Source organism: Sinocyclocheilus grahami, unplaced genomic scaffold (assembly GCF_001515645.1).
Source record: "Sinocyclocheilus grahami isolate Dianchi unplaced genomic scaffold, SAMN03320097.WGS_v1.1 scaffold809.1, whole genome shotgun sequence".
In the NCBI taxonomy this organism is placed as follows: Eukaryota; Metazoa; Chordata; class Actinopteri; order Cypriniformes; family Cyprinidae; genus Sinocyclocheilus; species Sinocyclocheilus grahami.
The window spans coordinates 621,912-646,304 of record NW_015505988.1 but is presented as its reverse complement, the minus strand read 5'-3'; the positions used below and the strand labels follow the sequence as shown (position 1 = coordinate 646,304).

General features: G+C 37.2%; 1 protein-coding gene and 1 long non-coding RNA gene across 2 annotated transcripts in view; both read left to right on the top strand.

The window, feature by feature from the left end:
* Positions 1–5,998: 5,998 nt before the first annotated feature.
* LOC107562153 (uncharacterized) lies at positions 5,999–8,011 on the top strand. The gene is made up of 2 exons (XR_001605953.1): positions 5,999–6,105; positions 6,885–8,011. It is a non-coding gene; the product is annotated as an uncharacterized lncRNA (long non-coding RNA).
* Positions 8,012–11,744: 3,733 nt separating this feature from the next.
* Positions 11,745–24,393, top strand: part of trim24 (tripartite motif containing 24) — a 29,754-nt gene continuing 17,105 nt past the window's right edge. The window contains exons 1-8 of the mRNA XM_016246737.1: positions 11,745–12,350; positions 15,348–15,466; positions 16,934–17,081; positions 17,305–17,437; positions 18,900–19,016; positions 19,424–19,538; positions 19,891–20,037; positions 20,661–20,775. Of these exons, the coding sequence (XP_016102223.1) occupies positions 12,116–12,350; positions 15,348–15,466; positions 16,934–17,081; positions 17,305–17,437; positions 18,900–19,016; positions 19,424–19,538; positions 19,891–20,037; positions 20,661–20,775 (1,129 nt within the window). The 5' untranslated portion in view covers positions 11,745–12,115. The remainder of the gene's footprint in view (positions 12,351–15,347; positions 15,467–16,933; positions 17,082–17,304; positions 17,438–18,899; positions 19,017–19,423; positions 19,539–19,890; positions 20,038–20,660; positions 20,776–24,393) is intronic.

Here is a 24,393-nt window from a genome sequence, read left to right as displayed (position 1 = left end):
TATATATATATATATATATATATATATATATATATATATACTGACCTGTTTTTTATTTATTCATCAAAAATAAGACAAAATCCATGAAATTCTGCATTATACAGTAAATTCCGTTTTTATGACTCGATTCCGCGATTCCGTCCATGTTTTCTGCATCGCGGTATATATAATACAGTATATAGCCTACATAAACAGAATATATATACATAAACACATTTTTTGCAATGATAACTCAAATGTGGTGATCAAACACTTATAATGATGTGACAAGCATAGGCCTATGTAGTGGAGGCAGGGTATTTAACAATTTAACAATAAACTTTATTATTCAAAATGAGTCTGACATCAGTGCACTTAACAGTAAACTTCACTTGACTTATTATAAATAACTTAAATGGCACAAATAGAACAAAATATATATAACTTGAATTAAGAAATTAAACAAGGTTATATATATATATATATACTGACCTGTTTTTTATTTATTCATCAAAAATAAGACAAAATCCATGAAATTCTGCATTATACAGTAAATTCCGTTTTTATGACTCGATTCCGCGATTCCGTCCATGTTTTCTGCATCGCGGAAATCATAGGGCCCTACTAATGTAGCAAACGAATATTATAAGCTCATTGTGAGAGTAAAAGAAGGGGACATTGTTGTTTATTTACATAGCATTGAGTCTCTCCAACTAGGTCTATTGGAAATCACCATTCAACAGACTCAAACCACCACCACACTGCCGTCTATTGGACTGCAGAAAGATACTAACTTTTCAATCTGCTTCTGCTACGTTACTGACTGTACTGACAAACTATGCTGACACCGTGTCTGCGCCGCGACAAAGCGACCGTTGAAAATCATTTTGAACTTTGTGTCAGCACGTCATAAATAGAACGAGGCATCAGTTTACTGCATCCAGTGTAGAAAACATCACTGATTATAATGGGTTCTATTTAGTGTTAATTTCGTCAACGAAGATGATGACGAAAAATATTAATTCTGTGACTAAGACGAGACATTGACGAGCTAAAACTAATATATGATGATAAAAACTATGACAATTTATGCCGCGTCTTCGTTAACAAGACGAGACAGGACTATAATGTTATTTGAGGACTACCGGACATTCAAAATACATCCTAAAGGCTACTGTCTTGTCCTTCAAAATGTGCGTCCCTGTCAATGGATTGCAATCAGATAAGGGGCATTTGCATATCTAGTCTCAGTATGGCAGCCGCAGTGGATGGATAGGCTACCAAAATGCAAACTAGCGATCTGAAACAATGGCCTCGGCACCCGAAGGGGTAGGGATAAGGTGACCAGACGTTCCGTTTTCCCCGGGAGTCACAATTCATTGTCGATTAACATTAAGTTAGTGAAGGCGGGATAGGCAGAATCGTGCTGATAGAAGTGTTCTCTCTCGCGCACACTCAACTTCTTCAGTTCTCATATACAGCGCGCGATCAGTTATCAGTGCTCAAATACACACACGCAGCAGTGCAAATGTCTCGTGAGTAGAGTATCTCACGTAAATACAGTCGGTTATGGATTAAGTGAACGTAAACCGGTGGGTGAAAACTGAACGTGTGTCAGTGTTACATGCATACCTTCAGTCTTAAAGGGATAGCATTCCTAATTAAGTACCTATCCTTGTCATTAATGTTAACCAACAAAAGATGTTAAATATGTTAAGTAAACCTACTGTATCTGAAAAATGAGTTTAATTTGTATCTCTTTTGTATTTGTTATTATTATATGTATTTATTCTGCTTCTTTTTAAAAAATTATAAATGATATATATATATATATATATATTTATTATATATGAACAACTATAATTTTTATAAGTTGCTCCCTTTTCACTACTGTTAAAGGGGTAGTTCACCAAAAAATGAAAATGTCAATTTATTCAAGTTTTTCCAAATTCAATACTTGATTCAAATTTCTCATAAGCTTAATTGATTTGGTCTGAAAGAGAGAAGAATTAATGACTATTTTTGTTTGAAGACTACATATAAAATAGCTACCAAAATAAATGTTGATAACTGCAGTTTGACTAAAAGTAATGACTAAAAGTTGACAAAAATGCAAAGACTTTTCGTCGACTAAAACTATGAAAGACTCCAATGACAAAAATGGGACATTAGGGCCTTTCGCACCGCAGGAACCTTTTCATAGTACCAGAACTAATTGTGGAAATACCCACTTTTTGGCGTGTTCGCACCGCCGGAACTGGGAGCGATTTTAGTACCGGACTGCCTTTTTTCGAGAACCAAATTAGCTCCTACTCCAGAGCAGGGTCTAACCAGCACAACTGGTACTAATCGTGACGCAAGTAGACATTGATTGGCCAAACGCGTACGAAAACGCCCTCACGCGCCATGATTTAAAACGCAGCGTAAACATACTGTAAGCATGTCAACTTATTTCACAAGTATGGAGAACAGCGATAGACGGACGGACGCTGAAGTGCAGGCACTTGTAGCAAATGTAGCACTGCTAGCACTTGTTGGAGATTCTTAGTCCTCCTTTCCGTTCTTTCAATCGCTTTACGTATATGTCGATTTTCCATGTCCATTATTGTGAAACCCGCGAGACACAAAAAACACAGCTCCGATCACAGCGTCCTCCATCCTCCTGTTGTTAATGTTGTTGTTCTTTGTTTCTGTTGTTGAACGCCGCACACAAATGACGACGCTGTCGACCGGTTTATGTCACTTCCTAGTACACACTGTCAGTGCGAATGCAACCCTTTAAATGGTACTGGAAAATAGTTCACACAGAATCGTCCCAGTACTTTAGAACCATACATTTAGTTCTGGAACTAAAGCGGTGCGAAAGGGCCTTAAGACTATTAAGCATTTTCGTCTCAAGATAAAGATTAAGACTAAATCAAAAATGGCTGTCAAAATTAACACTGGTTCTATTCTACACCGCACGCGAGCGGCGCAACAAAATACAATAGAATTGCGTGCCGCGCGATGTGATAAGCATGAGCATGATCTTGCCATCCATTCATCATATCATAATGCAAAACTAAGATTTAGAATCATTGTAATGTGACGATTAAATATAAGTGCGGGTGGGTGGCAGGCGGATAATTTGAAACAGCGGACTCGGTTGAAGTTTGAGACAGTGACCTGGGTCGCCAGTAGCAAACAATGGAGCGCGCTCTGCTGGACAAACTTAAGTAATTACACCATTCAGAAGCATTTAATCTGCGTTATATGTTCTGTAAAAAAAAAATTCATATTGGTGGCATATTTGCAGACATGGCATTAAATAAATAAATTTGGCTCCATTTATCAGCTATCGGCAGTATTGTTTAATCAGTAATCAGATTTGGTTCATAAAAAGCTGTATTGGTCAAAGTGACCTGAGACATAGATATCATATACCGTAAAATGTCTGTGTGACTACAATGTATTTGTTTTGTTTTTTTAATATATTGTAAATGTAAACATACAGTTTTGTATATCCATAATCTATAATGTCTTTCAAACTAAACATGGTATATTATACCTTTTGGCTGTGGGTGTATGACGATCACATGCATTTAAAGACTGGTCACATGATTAAAACAATCACAAGATCGGTCCACACAAGTGGGTATAAAAAGTCTGCACACCCCTGTTAAAGTTGTTTTTGGTTTTTTTTAGATGTAAAAATGCAGAAAGTCAGATCCTTTTTTTTTAGCCTTTAATGTAATATTGAAACCAACAAAATGAATGTAAAAAAAATAAATGTAAAGCCTAAATGTACTTGGTTGCATAAGTGTGCACACACATTTATAATGGAGGCATGGTACTCTGTTTGGAATAAGCCAATCACATTCAAACTCTCCCTGAAAAGTAACGGTGTAAAAATGATCTATGCACACCATTTTTAAATTCATGTGCACTCATCATCTTTAAAGGGGTCATATGATGCGATTTAAATTTTTCCTTTCTCTTTGAAGTGTTACAAGCTCTTGGTGCATAAAGAAGATCTGTAAAGTTGCAAAGTCTCAAATCCAAAGAGATATTCTTTATAAAAGTTAAGAGTCAGCCACACCTACCTAAAACGGCTCGTTCTAACACGCCCCCACATGTCTATGTCATGATGTGGGAAGATTTGCATAACGCTGCCCAAATGTTCACGCAAAGAAAGGAGGCGTAACTTTTATTCTCGCTGTAGTATTGTTGCTGCCGCCATGTCGTGAAGGCGCTGTGTGCTTCGTTGTGAAAGCGAAACTATTTTGTTTGGCCTTCCAAAAGAGGACACAACTAGAAATCAGTGGCTAAGTTGTATTTACAGCACTGTTCCAGAACACTTCAACCCAAATATTCAGATGTGTGCAGCACATTTTATGGAGGACTGTTTCCTGATCCTGGTAGAGTAGACCACAATGTCGGCTGTTCTGACTCACAGCCTGTAAGTAAATTTTTTTTATATATAAAGAATTTGCCACTGACGATTTAAACGCGAGTTTTGAGCAGTGTAGAGTAGGCTTGTTGTTTGTAATTTCTCTGATCACAAATGCAGACATGGTTTTATGTTTACGTGGCGCGATGCAACGCGTAAAAAGACAGTATAAGTCATTATAATCCGTAATTATGTCCCCTCTGGATGCAACAAATGCCTCGTTTATAATGGCTTTTAATGTTTTTGTCTCATCGCTCCGGCCGGACAGGGCCTCATCACAGTATGTGAGGGGCGTAACATTTCCGTCACACGCTTGAGGTATTCTGCCAATCACAACGCACTGGATAGCTAGCCAATCACAGCACACCTCGCTTTTCAGACCGATGAGCTTTGTAAAAATCGATGCGTTTCAGAAAGGCAGGGCATAGAGGAGAAACAATAATGTACAGTGGAAAATAATGTGTTTTTTGAACCTTAAACCACATAAACACATTTCATTACACAAATACACCAAATAATGTTCTTTTTAGCAACATCATATGACTCCTTTAATCAAAATTTGCTTGCAACAATCTAATTTTCCTATATCTGTGTTATGGGGTAGGGTGGCCAGATAGAAGCCATTGCTGGCAAAAAAAATCCCACCTAAATTTTGCCAAAACCATGTGGCAGAATGTTTTATGGTCTGATGAAACCAAATTAAACTTTTGGGCCGTAATATTACCTGAATTTCATCTTTCAGCTTGATAGTAACCTCAAACACGAATGGCATCAGAAGAAAAAGAAAAAAGTTTGCAGAGTAAGAACCCAGACCTAAATCTATTTGAAAACTTGTACCAGCCAGTACACAAGAGATCCCCCTGCAATGTGATCAATCTAGAGCTCTTTTGCAAGGAAGAGTGGGGAAAAAATTACAAATCAAGATGCGCGGTGTTAATGGACGTTTATTCAAAAGAAATAATTAAAAGCAAAAAGTGTTTCAACCAAGTATTTATTTGAAGGGTGTGCACATTTGTGCAACCAGGTTATTTGAAGTAATTATTTGTTTTTCCTTAAGTTTCTATTTGTTTGTTACTTGATTTTAATACTGCATTAAAGGTGGAAGAAGTTCTGACATCATTTATCTTGGATTCATTTTTTACAGCTCAAAAACCTTTCAATTTAACAGGTGGGCGGACTTTTTATAGCCACTAAATGTGGAAGGAATAGAGCAGTAAATGGTGATCTTTTCTGTCTTGCATTTGAAAATGTATTTCATTAAGTGCCACAATCTTTACCTAGAAATGTTTGAGTATCTTTTCTCAACCTGCTTTTATCCAGGCCCTTCAAGACAAACCTTCATTCCAAAAATTATTTTTTAAATCCGCATTCTTGTCTTGTTTTCCAGTAAAAAGATCTAAACCTCTCTAAAACAACAAACATTTAATTGAAGCAAAATTAAAAATTTAGAAAAACAATTGACACCAATCTTTTAGCTGTCAGGGAGATTTTATTCATGATATTAGAACAAAATGCTCACAACACCTTAAAGTGCTCTTTGGGAAATTTCTATAATTTATCAATTTTCTATCAATTATTATTATTTTTTTTTTGTTGTCTTTTTTTCAGATATGCAGAGTCAGTGGGTGCAAAACACTATCACACATCAGCCAAATTAAACAAAGGCATTGAGGAGCTGTTTCTGGACCTGTGTAAACGTACGTTATTTTTAGAAGCTGTGTATCATGTCAGTCTATCTGCTTTCCATAACACAACAGGCTTCACGATTAATTGAAACTGCTTCAGAGTGTAACGTGGCACTGTGTTCTTTCACACACAAGCAGCTCATTATTCAGTGTTTTCAGTGGCTCAGGTCACAGTAAGTGCCGCTCTACAAAAACCCCATTTTAGCATCTGACTTTTGCCTTGCTTATAGCGTTAATTTGGAAACGCAGCATATGCCAACTTTCTTCCCAAGTTTTTAATGAGAAGTGTTTATAAATCAGCTTTTGTTTGCCCAAATTCAAGCTCATTGGTTTAATGTTTGAAAATGCAGAAAATAAGCCATAAATATTAGTATTGTAATTTTACAGTTATACTGTAAAATATTATTTTTTTAAATACTATTTACAGTGAAATACAATAATAATGTATACGATAATAATATTTCGTAATAAAAAAAAATCAATTGTAACCTTTTTTTTTCAAAAAGAAAAAGTTTATCAAAAAATAAATGTAGACTTCTCCTTTTATGCTGATTTTGTTTTTCTAAAAAAAAATTGTCTTTCCCAAAAAGGTTATTGGCTCTTTTAATTGAAAGGTGTGGGTTCCCTAAAGGGACAAGAGTCCTATGTTTGACAGAACCAAGGAGGTTTTTAACTCTGTCATACACACATTCATGCGTCATGTAGCGCTACATCAAAAAGTTGATTACATTTTTATATTTTATAGTTTACTATCTGTTTTTAATTTATGTCATTTTCACTGGCATCTGTAGGCATGATGGAGATGGCTCAGGCAGAGGAGAGGTCAAGGGGGAACGGCGCGAGTCACACAAGCACAGCCCGGAGAGGCGTACAGATTGTCGACGATGAGCCGCAGACTGCCATGCCTGCCGGAGGCTGTTGTACATCTGGCTAAACACACTTAACCCCCTTTTACCATACCTGGGACTGATAACGGCCTCTCTCGCCCTCCTCTGTGTAAGAACTGCCACTTCCCACAGCTACGCCCGTCTGTGACTGCTCTACAGCTCTGTCAATCATTTCTTTAACAGTTAGTTCCTTATTGAAAGGGTTGATTTGCAACTCCACCCTTTGCCGGCAGACTTTAGGGTCAAAAAGTTTGACCTGTGCTGAAGATATTCACTTAAACAAATTATTACAAAAATGATAGTGCCCAGTCGTATAAAACACACATGCACTGATACAGTTCCCTAACAATCTGATATGTTAGCACTTTTTCTTCTTTTGGCAAGTTGTTGTGCATGTAGAATCTTTAAAATCCTAGTTTTATTTTACGTCTAAGAAAAAAAATAATAAATTCTTTATTATTTAATAACTTATTTACAATTTCATCAAACATCAACATATCCAAATACCTTTTGTTCTTCTTATAATCGATGGGCTTGTGTCATTCTTATACAGTCTCATTCTTCTGTCATTCATATCTTCTGTATCTTTCTTAAAAATGCAACATTAAAATCCATCTAGAACATTTAAACTCCTTGTAGATTTTGTCTTTTCTCTTCAACTTGCTGATTTACCACTAGCCAAAATTTGAAAATATATTGTTGTTGTTTGCTTGCTAAATTCTTTATTGGCAGAAATATCCAATTCTGTGTACTTTACTTTTCAAACAATCAATTGCAACAGCGAGTCAGAAAAGTATACCATATTTGATATTAATGTTGTATGAATGTATAATGAATAATAATGGTTTTTAAATTTTTTGTGTTTTTTAACTGCTACTTTTACGATGTTAATTGTGTCCCCCCTCCCTCCAAGACCTGAACATTTGGACAACAGTTTTTGAAAATACTAATAGTTTCCACAACCACATCACCTGTAAACACTGAGGTGCAGCTGTGAGCCTTCTGTGCCTTTAAATAAAAGTGTCTAGATTGACCCTCCTATTGTCTCCTAGCATATATTATTTGTAAGAAGTTGCGTTTACTTAATTTCAAAGAGGTTTTCCAGTGCACTCTTAAAAATAAAGGTGCTTCAAAAGGTTCTTCAAGCGATGCCATAGAAGAACCATTTTTGGTTCCACAAAGAACCATTCAGTCAAAGGTTCTTTAAAGAACCATCTCTTTCTTACCTTTTTGTAATCTGAAGAACCTTCTTTCACCACAAAGAACCTTTTGTGAAACAGAAAGGTTCTTCAGATGTTGAAGGTTCTTTCTGGAACCATTTAGACAAAAAGGTTCTTCTATAGCATCGTGAAGCACCTTTATTTTTAAGAGTGGGACAGTCGCATTAAACATTGGTTACACATGTGACCATGGTTCTATGACTGGATAAAGAGTAAAACACCCTAAATGTCCTTCTTGTTCAGAACCCAATAAAAGCTGTCACTATGTAATCTTAATGACATGTATGTCAATAAATGTCTGCCTACAAGTCTTCTCAGTCATAAAACCATGGTTATACATGTCACCAATGTTCTGTTTTCTTCGCTTCAGTTTGTCAGAGGGCTTAACTAAGAGGACAAATAAGAATTCTGTCACAAGGGTCTGATTAATATGCATCTGCCATACATTTATAATTTAATATTCTGAACCTGCACAGAATTAGTATATATATATATATACACACACACACACACACACTGTGTTGGTCTTGGCCATGGTGGAGTTTGGCGTGTGACTGTTTGAGGTTGTGGACAGGTGTCTTTTATACTGATAACGAGTTCAAACAGATGCCATTAATACAGGTAACCAGTGGAGGACAGAGGAGCCTCTTAAAGAAGAAGTTACAGGTCTGTGAGAGCCAGAAATCTTGCTTGTTTGTAGGTGACCAAATACTTATTTTACCGAGGAATTTACCAATTAATTCTTTAAAAATCCTACAATGTGATTTTCTGGATTTTTTTTCCCTCATTTTGTCTCTCATAGTTGAGGTATACCTATGATGAAAATTACAGGCCTCTCTCATCTTTTTAAGTGGGAGAACTTGCACAATTGGTGGCTGACTAAATACTTTTTTGCCCCACTGTATATATATATATATATATATTGTGTGTCTTTTCAATTCAATTATAGCCACATGTACAATCAAAGCACTAAACTTGACATTAAAATAATGCAGTAAACCGATGTACAAATGTACAAAAACTAAGAACAGTTATTTCAATGAATAACCATCAAATATGACATATGGTTTTTCACTGTAAATTTACATTTTAAATTTCCAAAAACTGTACATTTAACAGTAGTTTGTCCTGTTAGATTTACTACAGTTTTTCACCATATGGAGTAAGGGAACTTATTAAGCAACGATAAGTTGGAAATGCATGGACAGGCCAACAAGACATTATAGTGAGGTCTTTTGTCCTCATTTAAATATTATAATTCTGTTTTGAAAAGGGATTTCTCCTAAAGCAGGTCCATCTTGTAAAAGCTCATTTAAGGTATTCGACTCTGTAGTTGGGCAGATTCCAAATCTTGTTATTAGTGGTTGTATTGATACATTTGTGGTAATATTATTAGTGGTAATAATGAGCCTTTATTTCGTTAAAACAGTTTTTTCCCCCCGTAGTAACGAGATAATGTGTTGTTAAAACGATTTATTGTCTCGTAATACCAACATGTGTGTGTATATATAATATAGTGTCATAATGTCATAAAAATTATGTGATAAAACAAAAAAAATCCAAATGTTTTCAAAACAAAATAAATTACATATAAACTTTGTAGAACTCACAAACATTCAAAGTATTTCGTTGCTTATTTGTATTTATTGAATTAACAGCAGTTGACAGTAAATCTGTGTTTATTAATATAAAACCTTTTTTTTGCATTGTATGGTGCGTTCAAGTCATGTCGGATAGATCGTATTTACGAGTTGAACGCAACCACAAAGTCGTTATTACGAGTGGGAAACTCGAAATTGTCTTTAAAGGGATAGTTCACCCAAAAATGAAAATTTGATGTTTATCTGCTTACCCCCAGGGCATTCAAGATGTAGGTGACTTTGTTTCTTCAGTAGAACACATATGATGATTTTTAACTTTAACCGTTGCAGTCTATCAGTCGTGTAATGCATGGCAATGGTAACAAAATCTATGAGAGTAAAAAAAACATGCACAGAGAAATCCTAATTTAAACCCTGCGGCTCGTGACGACACATTGATGTCCTAAGACACGAAACGATCGGTTTGTGCCAGAAACCGAACAGTATTTATATCATTTTTTACCTCTAATACACCACTATGTCCAACTGTCTTTGGGCTCGCGCAGGCAATCAGTGCGTGAGGTGTGTACGCGCTCTGGCGTAGTTTACGCAAGCGCCGGAAGTGATCTCTCGCACGTATACGTCACTCATTGTTTACACAGTGCACAAACATTGTAGGTACGACGGCTAATCAAAATGGTACGTACTTGCGCTTATCCGGATTGTTCAAACCGACTTAAAACTAAAAGAATACGTTCTCTCGCACGAACTCATTCGGGGAGGGGTGACTTTCCACGTATTCCCAACTTCTGAGCCTGCTCGCCTGAAGTTATGGTTGATTGCTCTTCGGCTGGATATCAACACACCCATTAACGTAAACTACGCCAGATCGCGTACACACCTCACGCACTGGATGCTGTGCACGTGCCCAAAGACAGTTGGACATTGCGGTGAATCAGAGGTAAAGAATTGTATAAATACTGTTCGGTTTCTCGCACAAACCGATCGTTTCGTGTCTTAGGACATCAATGTGTCGTCACGAGCCGCAGGGTTTAATAGGGGTTATGCGCAACAGACTTCCGTATTCTGTTAACCGGGTCTCGTCGCTTCCGGTTCAAGCGTTTTGCATATGCTTAGTTAAATATGAAGCAGTTTTACTCAAGATGCCTTCAAAGTTAGATACCAATGATGATCATAACCCATGTCCATCACATATGCGGACTGATATCTAAACGCTTTTTTATTATTATTATTCTTTTCACATTTAGATATAAAAATGGAATAAAACGTCAACAATAAAAACAGCTAGCTAGTTTAACTGATTATATTAAAAGGCCATAGATATCGCTATTATTTAATACGGCTGTTAACACGTTCTCCGACAAGCGGAAGCAATGAGACCTGTTTTCCGGGTTTGGTCAGGTGATGTTCGACATATACCCTATTTGGATTTGTCTGTGCATGTTTTTTTTTTTTACTCTCATAGATTTTGTTACCATTGCCATGCATTATACGACTGATAGACTGCAACGGCTGGAGTTAAAAATCATCATATGTGTTCTACTGAAGAAACAAAGTCACCTACATCTTGGATGCCCTGGGGGTAAGCAGATGAACATCACATTTTTGGGTGACCTATCCCTTTAAGTTGGGGGCGTGTCGAGAAACAGGGCGGAATCGATGGATGTTGCATGTCTGTAGTTGACGGTAATTTTTTGTTTAAATTGATAGCTTTGTAATATAACAATTAATAACGAGTTTTTATGCGATACAGATTGAAGTGGCTTCATAAATTACTTTTTTAAAATATTAAAAACGCCTGATGCGAAATCTTCGCTCTTCATTTTCTATAAGCAGAGTTAACAGACCCTTGTAATTCATTAAATGAAGGTTCGCCGCCATCTTGTGCCGACTTGAACGCACCTGACGTCGCAATTACGACTTGCCAACTCGTCAAGTACGAACGTCCCAGGAGGACTTGAACGCAGCAATACATTACCACGCGTTTTCCTTTCCTTTTTTCTCGCGAGACATTTGTCCTCCTGCATATGCCGTGGCGACACGTCACAATGGAGCCCATGGAGCGCTATATTTGTGGCCTCGCCGTTAGACGCGTCTGCTGGCGGTAATAACACAGCGTTGCGTTCCGTTTACAATCTGTATTCGTGATTGGTGAGCTACTAAGCCGCCGGGATTCTCTGTGGTTAGAGCTGTGTCGATTTATCCCGATGTTTATTAAAGACCAGCGCGCGGACTGCAGTAACGTTACAGCAGCAGTTAACGTACTGCTGTGAGCAGAAGCTGTTTCTACTGATGCTCTTCCTGCAATAAAACGATGGAGGCTGATGATGTGGTGATCATCGTGGAGAATGAGGCGGAAAGTAAGCGCGCGGATGAAGCTCAGGGCGGTGTGAGGGTGATGGTGATGGCTCTGATGGACGTGTGTCCCGTATGTAAGCTCAGCTTCAGCAGCAGAGAGCCCAAGCTGCTGCCCTGCCTGCACTCCTTCTGTAAGAGATGCTTACCTGCTCACAACACACCTGCCAGCACCGCCAGCAACGCCCAGCAGTGTAAGACTTCGCTTTCACTTTTACCCATTCACAAGACGCACTAATAAACGAGACATCTAATAATGACAGGCGAAGAGCAGATATACAACGTCCCAAAGCTGCTAGAACGAAGAAAAAAAGCAATTTATGCTTAACAAATCAGCAACGCCAAGGTAATGGGTTCGAGTCCCAGGGAATGCATCAGCTGATACAATCTGAAATGCATTGAATAATAAAGTCATCTGCCAAATGCGTTAATCTAATATAAATATACAGTGGCGTGGTGTTATTATTTTCAAACATGAATGATTAGAATGATTCATGTGGATATTATTCGGTAATTTCATGAAATGCTGACATCTCAGAATCGGCTTTATTCGCTAAGTGTGCTCGAACACACAGGGAATTTGTTGTGGTTTTTAAGAAGCTCTTGGTACATATATATACATATCTGACATGAGAACAGAAACATTTAAATAAGACTTAACAATAAATAATAATGTGTACATACTAGATTTATGTAGAGATTTGTGCATTATTCACTCTATATATATATACAGCTGTATAAAAAAATATGCATTTGTATTTACAGTACTTGAGAGAGAGGCAATAGTTAGAGATGGAGAATGTGCAGTGTTTCCCAACCTTTTTTTTTTTTTTTAGTCGCGGCACCCTTTGGAAATTTGAACGAACTTGTGGCACCCTACAAAATTAATTTGGTCACACTATTTGAATTTCTAACTTCGATATGATCATTTGAAAAGTATAGATGTTCGGGAAGAACTGCAGAATATAATGTCATACAGATATTTTTAATATAATTAAAAAATGTTGTCCATCAATGGTGGCAATCAGTAGGCTAATTTCTAATGAAGAGACCAATTTATATGACGGACACGTGAGCATAACATAGCGGTAAACAGATCAATGAATGAGAGGGCGGCGTTACCAGAGTTGCTCATATACCACACCAGTATATTCAAATCGAATATACAGTAGGGCTATTGCAGACAGAAACAATACTGTACTACATCGATATTTCCTGTCGGCTCAATTTTTGAGTGGACTTTGCCGTTCCAATTCACATGAACGGTATACGAGTGGAGCGACTGAGCGGAGCACACACACGCATAGAGCAGGATAATACGCAGAGCGTCACACCACGTGAAAGTGAAACCTGAGCGGTGAACTCATTTTCGGCAGCCGGAATTTCGGTGCATCTCTATTTATTGGCGACATCAGAAATGGATATTATATAATAGATGCTTTTTTGAACATTTTAGCAATTTAAAAATATTAAAGGGGTCATATGATGTGATTTCAAGTTTTGCTTTCTCTTTGGAGTGTTACAAGCTGATTGTGCATAGATAAGAGCCCTGAAGTTGCAAAGACTAAAGTCTCAAAACCAAAGAGATATTCTTTATCAAAGTTAAGACTCTGCCACGCCCCCCTAAAACGACTCGTTCTAACACGCCCCCACATATCTACCTCACTATGTGGAAATATTTGCGTAATGCCGCCCAAATGCGCACGCAAAGAAAGAAGGCGTGGTTTCAGTAACCGCAGTTAGTGTTGAAGCAGCCATGTCAGAGAGACGCTGTGCGTTTCTAGGCGAAAGCAAAAGCACTTTATTTGGCCTTCCGAAAGTAGATGCATTTAGGAATCTTTAAGATTACTAAGAAAAGACAACCAATGCATTTTATGGACGACCGTTTCGTGAATATCAGAGCAGACTGCGCTTGTCGGAAGGAGGGGCTTTGGAGAAAACAAAGCGTTTGAGAGAGGGGCATAGAGGACCTACAATAATGTACAGTATTTGAAAAATAATGTGTTTTTTGACCAATAAAGCATGTCAGCATATTCTGTTACACCAAATACACAAAATAATGATCTTTAAAAAAAGCATCATATGACCCCTTTAAAAAATGATTTTTTTACACGGCACCCCTGCTCTCGACAGACGGCACCCCGGTTGGGAAACACTGTTCTAGTGCACAGATATCTGTAGCATCTGCCGGAGGGGAGAGGTGCAAACAGGTTGTGTCCGGGGTGAGAGGGGTCTTTGATGATGTTTCCTGCCCGTTTCTTCACTCTGGAGTTGTACAAGTCCTGAAGATTGGGCAGGTGGACACCAATGATCCTTTCTGCTGTCCTAACAGTCCACTGCAGTCTTCTTTTATCTGATTTGCTGGCTGACCCAAACCAGACAGTTATAGAGGAGCACAGAACCGGCTCAATAACAGCCGAGTAAAACTGTCATCTAAAACATCTTCTCTACTCCTTAAAACCTGTAGGGTAATTCAGTGAAATTATTCGATTTGAATTTACAGTGTTGCTGTTATGACATTTCTTCAACTAAAATATGGGCAATTAATTATGTATTCATTCAAATGTATAAATATGTGAATATATGAATAAACATGTATCAAAGTTACTAAATAAATGTACCTTTCAGATGAATCTCTTTTACTGAGATTCTGCTTTTTTCTCATCAGTTATTCAACTAAATTGTCAAATTTAAATAGAACAGTTAAGTATTTTCCTTTAATAACACATTAGCTGATGCATCATCAGGGCAAATGGAGTAACCCTTGCTCGGACATTCATGATATTTGTAAATATATTTTTTCGTCTTATGTTTGAAAGAAAAAAAAAACAAGATCATGACCTTGTCATGAGCTTTTAATAGTTCTTCTTTTTAAAATCGACTGCCGTACTTAATCATTAATCACGCTTAACATTCAAATTTGTAATCACAAATATATTTTTATATTAAATCTAAAGTAATGAGGAAACAACATAAAGATTGTTTTAATAATTTTTATGAGATTTGTTTTTGTTTCTGAGTAGAAAAGGCCAGTATCATTGATATCAATACTGATAATGATGCCTCTATTAAATTGTTGTTGTTTTTTTCAGTTTGTAATATAATTTAATAATATTTCTTCTTTTGTATCATGTGGTCCTTGAAATGTTATTGAATATGTTTTCCTGTTCTTCTCTTTTGTGTTGCATTAGTGAACATGATCCGCTGTCCAGTCTGTCAGCAGGAGTGTATGGATGTTGAAGTCTTGGATAATTTCTTTGTCAAGGATTCTGTGGAAGTGCCGAGCAGCACGATGGAAAAGAGTTGTCAGGTGTGCGTCTTTGTAATACTAAATACATATATTTTTTAATACTGTGATTAAGTTACTGGCTAAGTATTGTGATATCTTTTAGTTAACTTATTTAGTTTTTTACCTATTAACCTGTGGTGTTTTGCCTTAAAGGGGTCATAGGATGCGACATGCACTTTTACAAGCTGTTTGAACTGAAATGTGTGCTGGCAGTGTGTGTACACAACCACCCTATAATGATAAAGATCCACCCAGTGTTTTTTTTTTATCTGGTTAAATGTTTTCCCCTTTCTCAAATCGAGCCGATCTCAGATGCCCCTCCCACAATAGTTTGATTGACAGTAGCGTTTCAGCATAGACTGGACTGGTGTCTTACCTTAGACCCGCCCTGAGTGAGCTGTCATCAGTCTGCCATTGGAGCAGATGTAGACAAGAATGATTCCTAAGCGATTGAGGTGTTCTGTTTTTGAATGTAATATTGAACATAGCAGTCGTCATTTACTCCTGACATCTGAGTCGATGAAGACGCAGTGGATTACATTTCTTTCTGAAGGGAATGCGCCCCTGATCTACCTAAATGCGTCTATGTTTGCGCGAATCATTCGTGATCAGTGTTGGGGAAAGTTACTTTTAAAAGTAATGCATTACAATATTGCGTTACTCCATAAAAAAGTAACTAATTACGTTACTTAGTTACTTTTTATGGAAAGTAGTGCGTTACGTTACTTTTGCGTTACTTTTTAAATCTGGACAGGGTTTGCTTGTTTGTTTTTAAAATAAAAAAGTTCAATTTTTGGCAAATATAAAAGCCTTTTCACACCAAAAGTGAAATGAATAAGCCTCAGGCTGAAGGGAAAGTAAATTTACGTCCGTACAGTAGAACGCAGAAGAAGACATTTCAACACACTTCAGCAATAATAAAAAACACATTTACGTAACTCGCATTACTTGTAATGCGTTACCCCCAACACTGTTCATGATCCAGCTTCACCTCCAGAAGGAGTGAGTGTAAGGTTTTTTAATGAATCTTTACAAATCGCCTTTCCTAATAACGTGCTAGTTAGCAAGTTTCACGATAAATGCGGCTAAAGTTTACCGTCTCTAAGAGAGCGGCTCAGAAGAGAGGGGCGGGCGAGCAGAGCTAATTTGCATTTAAAGCGGCATGCAAGAAAACAGCTTGCTCTGAAAAGAACAGTTTTTGACGGGATAAAAACGGTGTTGTTTTACACTACCACTGAGAAATTTGAACCAAACTATGTTACAGACTTTTCATTAAGACCCTAAAGAATCATATCGGCTTGTGGAAAATTGGCATCCGATGACCCCTTTAAGATTGTATCTTACTGATGCTGCGAAAGGGTTTTTAAATGAAGGCAGTTTGTCGAGAAATCAATGTTTCTGTTTTTCTTTTTTTTTCTTCTAATCTTTCTCAACTGCAATGTGTCTCCGATGAAATGCATTAGTTGACGTTGCATCTTTTGCTCTCAGCTCTGCATGAGTTGTGACGATAACACAGAGGCCAGCGGTTTCTGCGTGGAATGTGCAGAGTTTCTGTGCGTCACCTGCATCGATGCTCATCAGCGTGTGAAGTTCACCAGAGATCACATAGTCCGGCAAATAACCGAAATGTCCTCAGGTTTGACCCTAAACTTTTGTAAATGATACCAGCTTGTGAGACCTAGGTGAAGGTTTGTATATAATGCAGTGACATTCAGACATCTTTAAGTGTGACTTGAGTTCTTGATTACACAACTGATCTAGGTCTTTTACAGCAACTTCTGTAAATTAATTTTACAAACATGCAGGAGTGCATTTCTGAAGTTACACAGATGAGCATGAGCTTGTCTTCCTGTTTACAGAGGCAATGGGTGCTTCCACACAGAAGCCTGTCTTCTGCGACATCCACAGACAGGAGCCGTTGAAACTGTTCTGTGAAACCTGCGATCGCCTCACCTGCAGAGACTGTCAGCTACTCAAACACAAGGACCATAAGTATGACCCACATTCATGGCATTAAAGGAATAAATCATTAAATAAATCATTCTTATCACGCTTTTCTCATATTAACATATACAGGTATAATGTTCAAAGGGATAGTTCACCTAAAAATGAAAATTCTGTCATTTACTCGTTTCAGATCTGCATGACAGACTTTCTTATGTGGAACATGAAAGAAGATATTTTGAGAAATGGCTTAGTGTGTTTGTTTTATTTTGGTTCGTTTTATATATATATATATATATATATGAAAGCCAAAACTACTCGGTAACCAACATTCTTCAAAAGATATTCTGTGTTCCACAGAAAAAAAAGGAAGTCATACAGGTTTGGGACAATATGAAGTTGAGTAAATTGACAGAAATGTAGTTTTTGGGGTGAACTATCCCTTTTAACATTATATATGTTAAAGGGATAGTTCACCAAAAATGAAAATTTGATGTTTATCTGCTTACCCCCAGGGCATCCAGTGACTTTGTCTCTTCAGTAGAACACAAACGAAGATTTTTAACTCAAACCGTTGCAGCCTGTCAGTCTTATAATGCAAGTGGATGGGAATCACGGCTTTGAGAGTCAAAAAACATACACAAACAAAACCAAATTAAACCCTGCGGCTCGTGACGATACATTGATGTGTAAAGACACGAAACGATTGGTCTGTGCAAGAAACTGAACAGTATTTATATAGTTTTTTACCTCTGATTTTCACCACAATGTCCGAACTGTCCTGAGCGCGTCCTCGACAGCCGGACGCGTCTTCTTCTTCTTCTTGCTTTACGGCGGATTGCAGACTTATAAGTGCATTACTGCCACCTATCTCTCAAGTGGACCATGGACACTCCTAATTGAGATTGTAGATAGTGTCAATGGTCCATTTGAGAGATAAGTGGCGATAATGCACTCACAAGTCTGTGATCCGCCATAAAGCAAGAAGAAGAAAAAGATGCGTCAGGCGCCGGCAGTTGCTGCGTCAGGCGCCGCTCTGGACAGTTCGGACATTGCGGTGAAAATCAGAGGTAAAAACGATATAAATACTGTTCAGTTTCTTGCACAGACCGATCGTTTCATGTCTTTACACATCAATGCATCATCACGAGCCGCAGGGTTTAATTTGGTTTTGTTTGTGTATGTTTTTTGACTCTCAAAGCCATGATTCCCATCCACTTGTATTATAAGACTGACAGACTGCAACGGTTTGACTTAAAAATCTTCGTTTGTGTTCTACTGAAGAAACAAAATCACCTACATCTTGAATGCCCTGGGGGTAAGCAGATAAACATCAAATTTTCATTTTTGGGTGAACTATCCCTTTCATATGAGACTAGTGTGAAAGCTTTATGCTTCTGAAACTGTGCATTTTCATGTTTTATATAGATGTTATTGCTGATGAATGCAATAAATGGCATCATCCGTATCAATGACTGAACATAGCAGCTAACAGAATTTTCCAATACAGTTACCAATTTCTAGAAGATGCATATAAAAACCACAAGGAGCATCTGGAAAATATGACCTGTCAACTTCAAGAAAAGAAGAAAGCTATAGAGGACATATCTAATACCATAAACAATGGGTATGTTATACACATATATATATAAAGCAACTTCTAAACATTTAAAGCCAGGGTTCCCAACTGGCATAACGGTCATGGCATACCTAGATATACAGTAAGTTTAAAATGGTTATTTTCCTCAGTGTAATAGCTAGAAATGACATGGAAATTAATAAAATCTTAAACGATCATGGACATTTCTATAGTACACTGTCTCCGGTTCATGAGGGAAGTGCAGGGGGTTCGTGAGCTAATGAAAAGATAAAAATAATTCAATCGGATGTTATATGAAATATTGACATGAACATAAGAAAGGACAAATGAAGTGGGAAAATGGTCAAAATGTGGGAACCCTGTATACTGTTAACAAAAGTAGTATGTAAAAACAGCTCATTTTAATGGTATATACTTTTTTCTGTTCTTGTCAGTCTTCAGCAGGTGGATGAAAATCGCAAGACTGTGGCTAATGAGATTAAAAAATCTATCTGCAATCTTATAATGGAGATCAACAGGAAGGGGAAGTTATTAGTCAATCAACTTGAGGTAGTGTCCAATGTTTCATCACCAAGAGCAGTGCTTCCCAACTGGTGGTCCTGGGTGTGTTGTGGGTTACATACAGCAAGAAAAAACAAAACTAAATGCTAGTCATAAAATCAAATAATACTGTATAATTGACGAAGCAAAATATAGGCATCCTCACATACCATAAAAAAACCCACACAAAGTAGAAGAAAATACCAACTCAGCTACATTAAATAGGCTTGACTTGCAGCAAAACACATGCTATCAGTATACAATTTGGGTACTTTTTTTGGTCACCATTTAAAGTCTAATGTAAGATCTTTAAACTGCAGTCAAATTTGATCGGTGTGGACTGTGTGATGTTGTTTTTTAGGCAATCACAAAGGACCATGAAACCCTCCTGAAAAAGCAAAAACAGGATGTGACGTCACTCTCCACACATCTTGATCATGTGATCAACTTCACAAAATGGGCCACAGCCAGTAACAGTGGAACAGCCCTCCTGTACTGTAAGCGATTGGTAAGTGTCTTTCTAGGTCAAAATAGGTATGAAGTGAAACGTGTAAAAAATATTGCATTTCTTGGTAACACTTTACTTGAAGGGGTGTGCATAAGACTGACATGACACCTTCATAATCATGACATGTCATGAATATTAAGGTTTTTTTATGTAAGTTTATGACAACTGTCATTAAGTGTCATTCACTCAGTTATGTCATTTTTAATGCAAATATGACATTATTTGACCTAACCCTACCCCTAGCCTTACCTCTAACCATATCCCATAACAAAGACATATCTAACAATGTCATCTTTGCATTAAAAATTACATAACTGAGTGAATGACACTTAATGACAGTTGTCATAAACTTGCATAAAAAAACCTTCATATTCATGACATGTCATGTCATGGTTATGTAGGTGTCATGTCATGATTATGAAGGTGTCATGTCAGTCTTATGCACACCCCTTCAAGTAAAGTGTAACCCATTTCTTCTGTGTGATTCTTTATTTTTATCTAAATTTTCCAATATGTCCAATATTTTCTTGGTTGACTCCAATAATCACAATCAGATCAAATTATTTAGTATGTAATAATTGTGACAGGCCTGATGATCTCTCAATTTCCTTTTCTCATTACAGATAACATGTCAAATCCTGTACCTCATGCGAGCAAAGTGCAACATCTCATATGTGCCCCAGAGCTTGGTTCGGTTCCATAGTCGATCTGCTTTTTGGGCCTCAAATGTGGATCTCGGTAAGATTCATACAAAAACTGGTTTTCAACTAGTGGTGATTTGAAACTGGGGGAAAAAATTCAGAACACAAAAATGCCAAACATAATTCATTCTCAGACGTGGAATAAATTATAGATTAAAAAAATTACTAAAGGTTTTTATTGACAGATTTAAGATAAGGAAAATATGAACTGTCAGTTTTCACAGTTTTTCTTGAATAATGAAAAAGGAACATTACAGTCTTTATTTTTGTCACAAGGCTTGTATTGTTCTTTTAAGTTTCTTTGTGTTGCAAAAATACATATTTTACACATTATTTTAAATATTGTACACATTATTTTAAAAAATAATAACCATGCTTTAAAAGACCAACATTGGCTAAAAAAAAAAAGACATTGGCTAAATAAATTAAAAAAAAGAGGCAAAACGTACCGTTTACCATTTACAAATACTTAAAATGAACCAATTCAATCAATCACAATACTAATGACTGTTGTCAATCAATGATTTACTAATTCATACACTTGTTTTATTTACTAATTTGTTCACTCATTTAGTAAACCATGGCCACATTTGTACTAATTTATTCCCTCTTTTTTTAATTGAATTAAAACGAGGGAACTAATTAGTAAATTGTGGCCAATTTATTATTCTTAATTTGTGACCACGGTATATATATTTATATACTTATATATTTATATTTATACGGCAATGACGTCACAGCCACGCGCACACTCACAGTCGTGTGTAAACATGTTGTTTCGCGTGAGAATAATTTTAATTTTAATTGCATTCAGTGTAAACGAATGATAATGTATTTGTCATGCCAGATGAGGCTTGCACAGTCTGAGAGAGAGTGTGTGAGAGAGACGGCACACACAAAGTAACTCACAGAAATGTATAGATGCATACTGCGGTAGAAAAACAAAGATATTTACAAAATATGATTTAGGTAAGCAACATTATACGGCCCTGATGTTTCCCCACGACTCATTCAACACGATTGCAATGTGACACTGATTTTATGCAATAGTATTTCAATAAACAAGAAGTTAAAATTAAGTGACTTAGATTTTAGACAAAATATTGACTGTTTTTGCTCAATTTCGCTGATGATAAATAGTTCCGATCAAAGCCACAGCAAAACTGTTGTGTGTCTCTGAGCAACACGCACACAGCGGTGTTTCATTACTGAATGAATCCACGTTTTTAAACGAATCGAGTGAGTCAATGATTCAGTAGCCCATTCATAAGGTCAGTCTCTTGCCTCGTTTCTGAATGAATCAGCCGTTTGAATGAATCGGTTAAATTAATGAATAAATGTCTCACTCATTAAAGGCAGAGTAAGTGATTTCTGGTAGCCAATGTTGATATTAGGCTGAATCCTGACTGACAGAGGAGTCGCCGGGGGATGGAGGAGGGTAATTAGCTATTGAGCAATGCGAAAACTGCTGATAATACTGAGGGACCTTATATATGAATGCTGAGATAGGTGTCGTATTCCCATAGGTTGATGGGGATCAGCTGAGAGTCAGCTGATGTGAGCTTGACTAACGTGACCTGCCAGAACTAACGCTACGCTAGATTTCTGTCAGGACCATCAAAGATGTTTGACAATTAGCATACAGTTTGGATTGGCGGTATGGTTCTGTTCTGGGCAAGAACTCCCTGCGCATTCATGCAACAAATCCCCAACAGAAAACTGCTGCCGGGTTCTATTTATGACGTGCTGACACAACTTTCAAATGGCTTTCAACGGTCGTTTGATCGCGTCCAGTGTAGGCAGACTTTAGCTGTTGTAGACACGGTGTTACTCACCTATTGAGAAGAAACAAAGCAACCTCGGCGTCTGATCGCAGGCCTCTGCTCCTTGAGTTCTCTCCAGCGCTGGAAAGCTGATCCGTTATTTACACGGGTCCTACTTCTTGCCTTACCGTTCCGTAGACGTTTTCCTCTTTTGTTTTTTATCCGCCATCTCTATCTTTGTCGCTCGGCTTGGCTAATGTCCATCCCATGCACTGAACGCGCTCTCTTCCACATCACGAGTAGACACGCCCCTTATTGCTGATTGGCTACAAGTTTGTTTTGCTATTCGGCCCAAATCAGTTTTCTAAAGTGTTTTTGAAAAATCACATACCCTGCCTTTAAAACAATAGAACAGACATTTGCCGCCACCTACTGGTGGCTTTGTCATATTTAAAAGTATCATTGCATTTTTTCAACATTTATTTGTATGTTTAAAAAAATATGTAAAACATTAATCTTGTAAAATTGTTTATGCATTTGAAATTTTGCAGTATAAATGCATTTATGGCACCTCAGCTTCATCAAACTGTCTGTGTAAATGCATCTAATGCCACTTCAGATGCAGCTTCTGTTTCCTCAGCAGTGGAAAGATAGTTTGTTAATACTAATTTCATTTTAATGGTAACAACTCTACAGTTTCTTATTATTCTAACTGAATTAATTGAAACAAAGTAAGAATTTGATGTGAAAGATGACACATTTAATAAGGTTAAGGGGGAAAATGACCGTTTATAAACAGTAGGATATCTGTTTTGTTACATACAGCTACTCATTTTAAGTGAACTATTTCTTCCTCTTTCCAGTCACAGAGCACTTTATTTTGAGAGTTGTTTAAGTGAGAGAAAATCTGTAACTTAGTCCAGATTGGGGGAATTGTAATGTTTAATCATTTATTTTATTATGTAAATAATCTTTGCATTGAAATTTGCATAGATTTTTGTTTGTATATGCTGTCAATTATAGTTCTTAGAAAGAAAATCGGAATCAGTAAAAATCGGTATCGGCAGGTCACATTCCAAAAAATTGGAAATCGGAATCGGCCAACAAAATTACAGTCGGTGCATCTCTAATATATATTCCTGCATATCATGTGTGGGGCTCCATAAGAGTGCAATTTCTTGAAAAATAAAATTGTGAACTTTTGTAATCGTGAATATTAACATTGATTGTTTGGGGTCACATTCTGGCTATGGAAAAAGCAAGCGAAGAACTGTTTATGAATTAGTTTAATGCTGTTTACAGATTAGAAAATCAGGACTTCACATTGGTTAATTCAGTAGCATGAAAAACAAAACCCTAATTAAACACACCTGATCCAAATAATCAAGTCCTTCAGGCTTATTTGAAAACTACATGTTATGTGTGCTGGAGCAGGGTTGGAACAAAACTCTGCAGGGCTCCGGCCCTCCAGGAATTGAGTTTGACACCCCTGTCTTAGGGTGTGTTCACACTTGTAGTTCGGTTAGTTTGGTTCATTTGGTCCGGACCAAAAAGGAAAATGATACATTTGGTCCTGGTCCGCTTAGTGTTCACATTGGCATTTTTGACAGTGAACCTAAAGACACCGAACCTAAAGGCATAGTGATACGTTCACAACCTGATTGGTTGGGCTGAATGAGGTATATATCGTGACGGAACTCACCGAACACCCCAAACAAAAGGTGTGTTAGGCTTAAAACGGCACTGTGGGTGTATGATATCAAAGCACCCATTAACCGATCGGTCTGCTCAGCGCCGCTTTAAGACGAACACACCTAATGCCATCTGCTGGACTAAGCGCACTCATTCTTGCGTGTACATATAATTTATTTTCACCACCTGCAAACTCACAA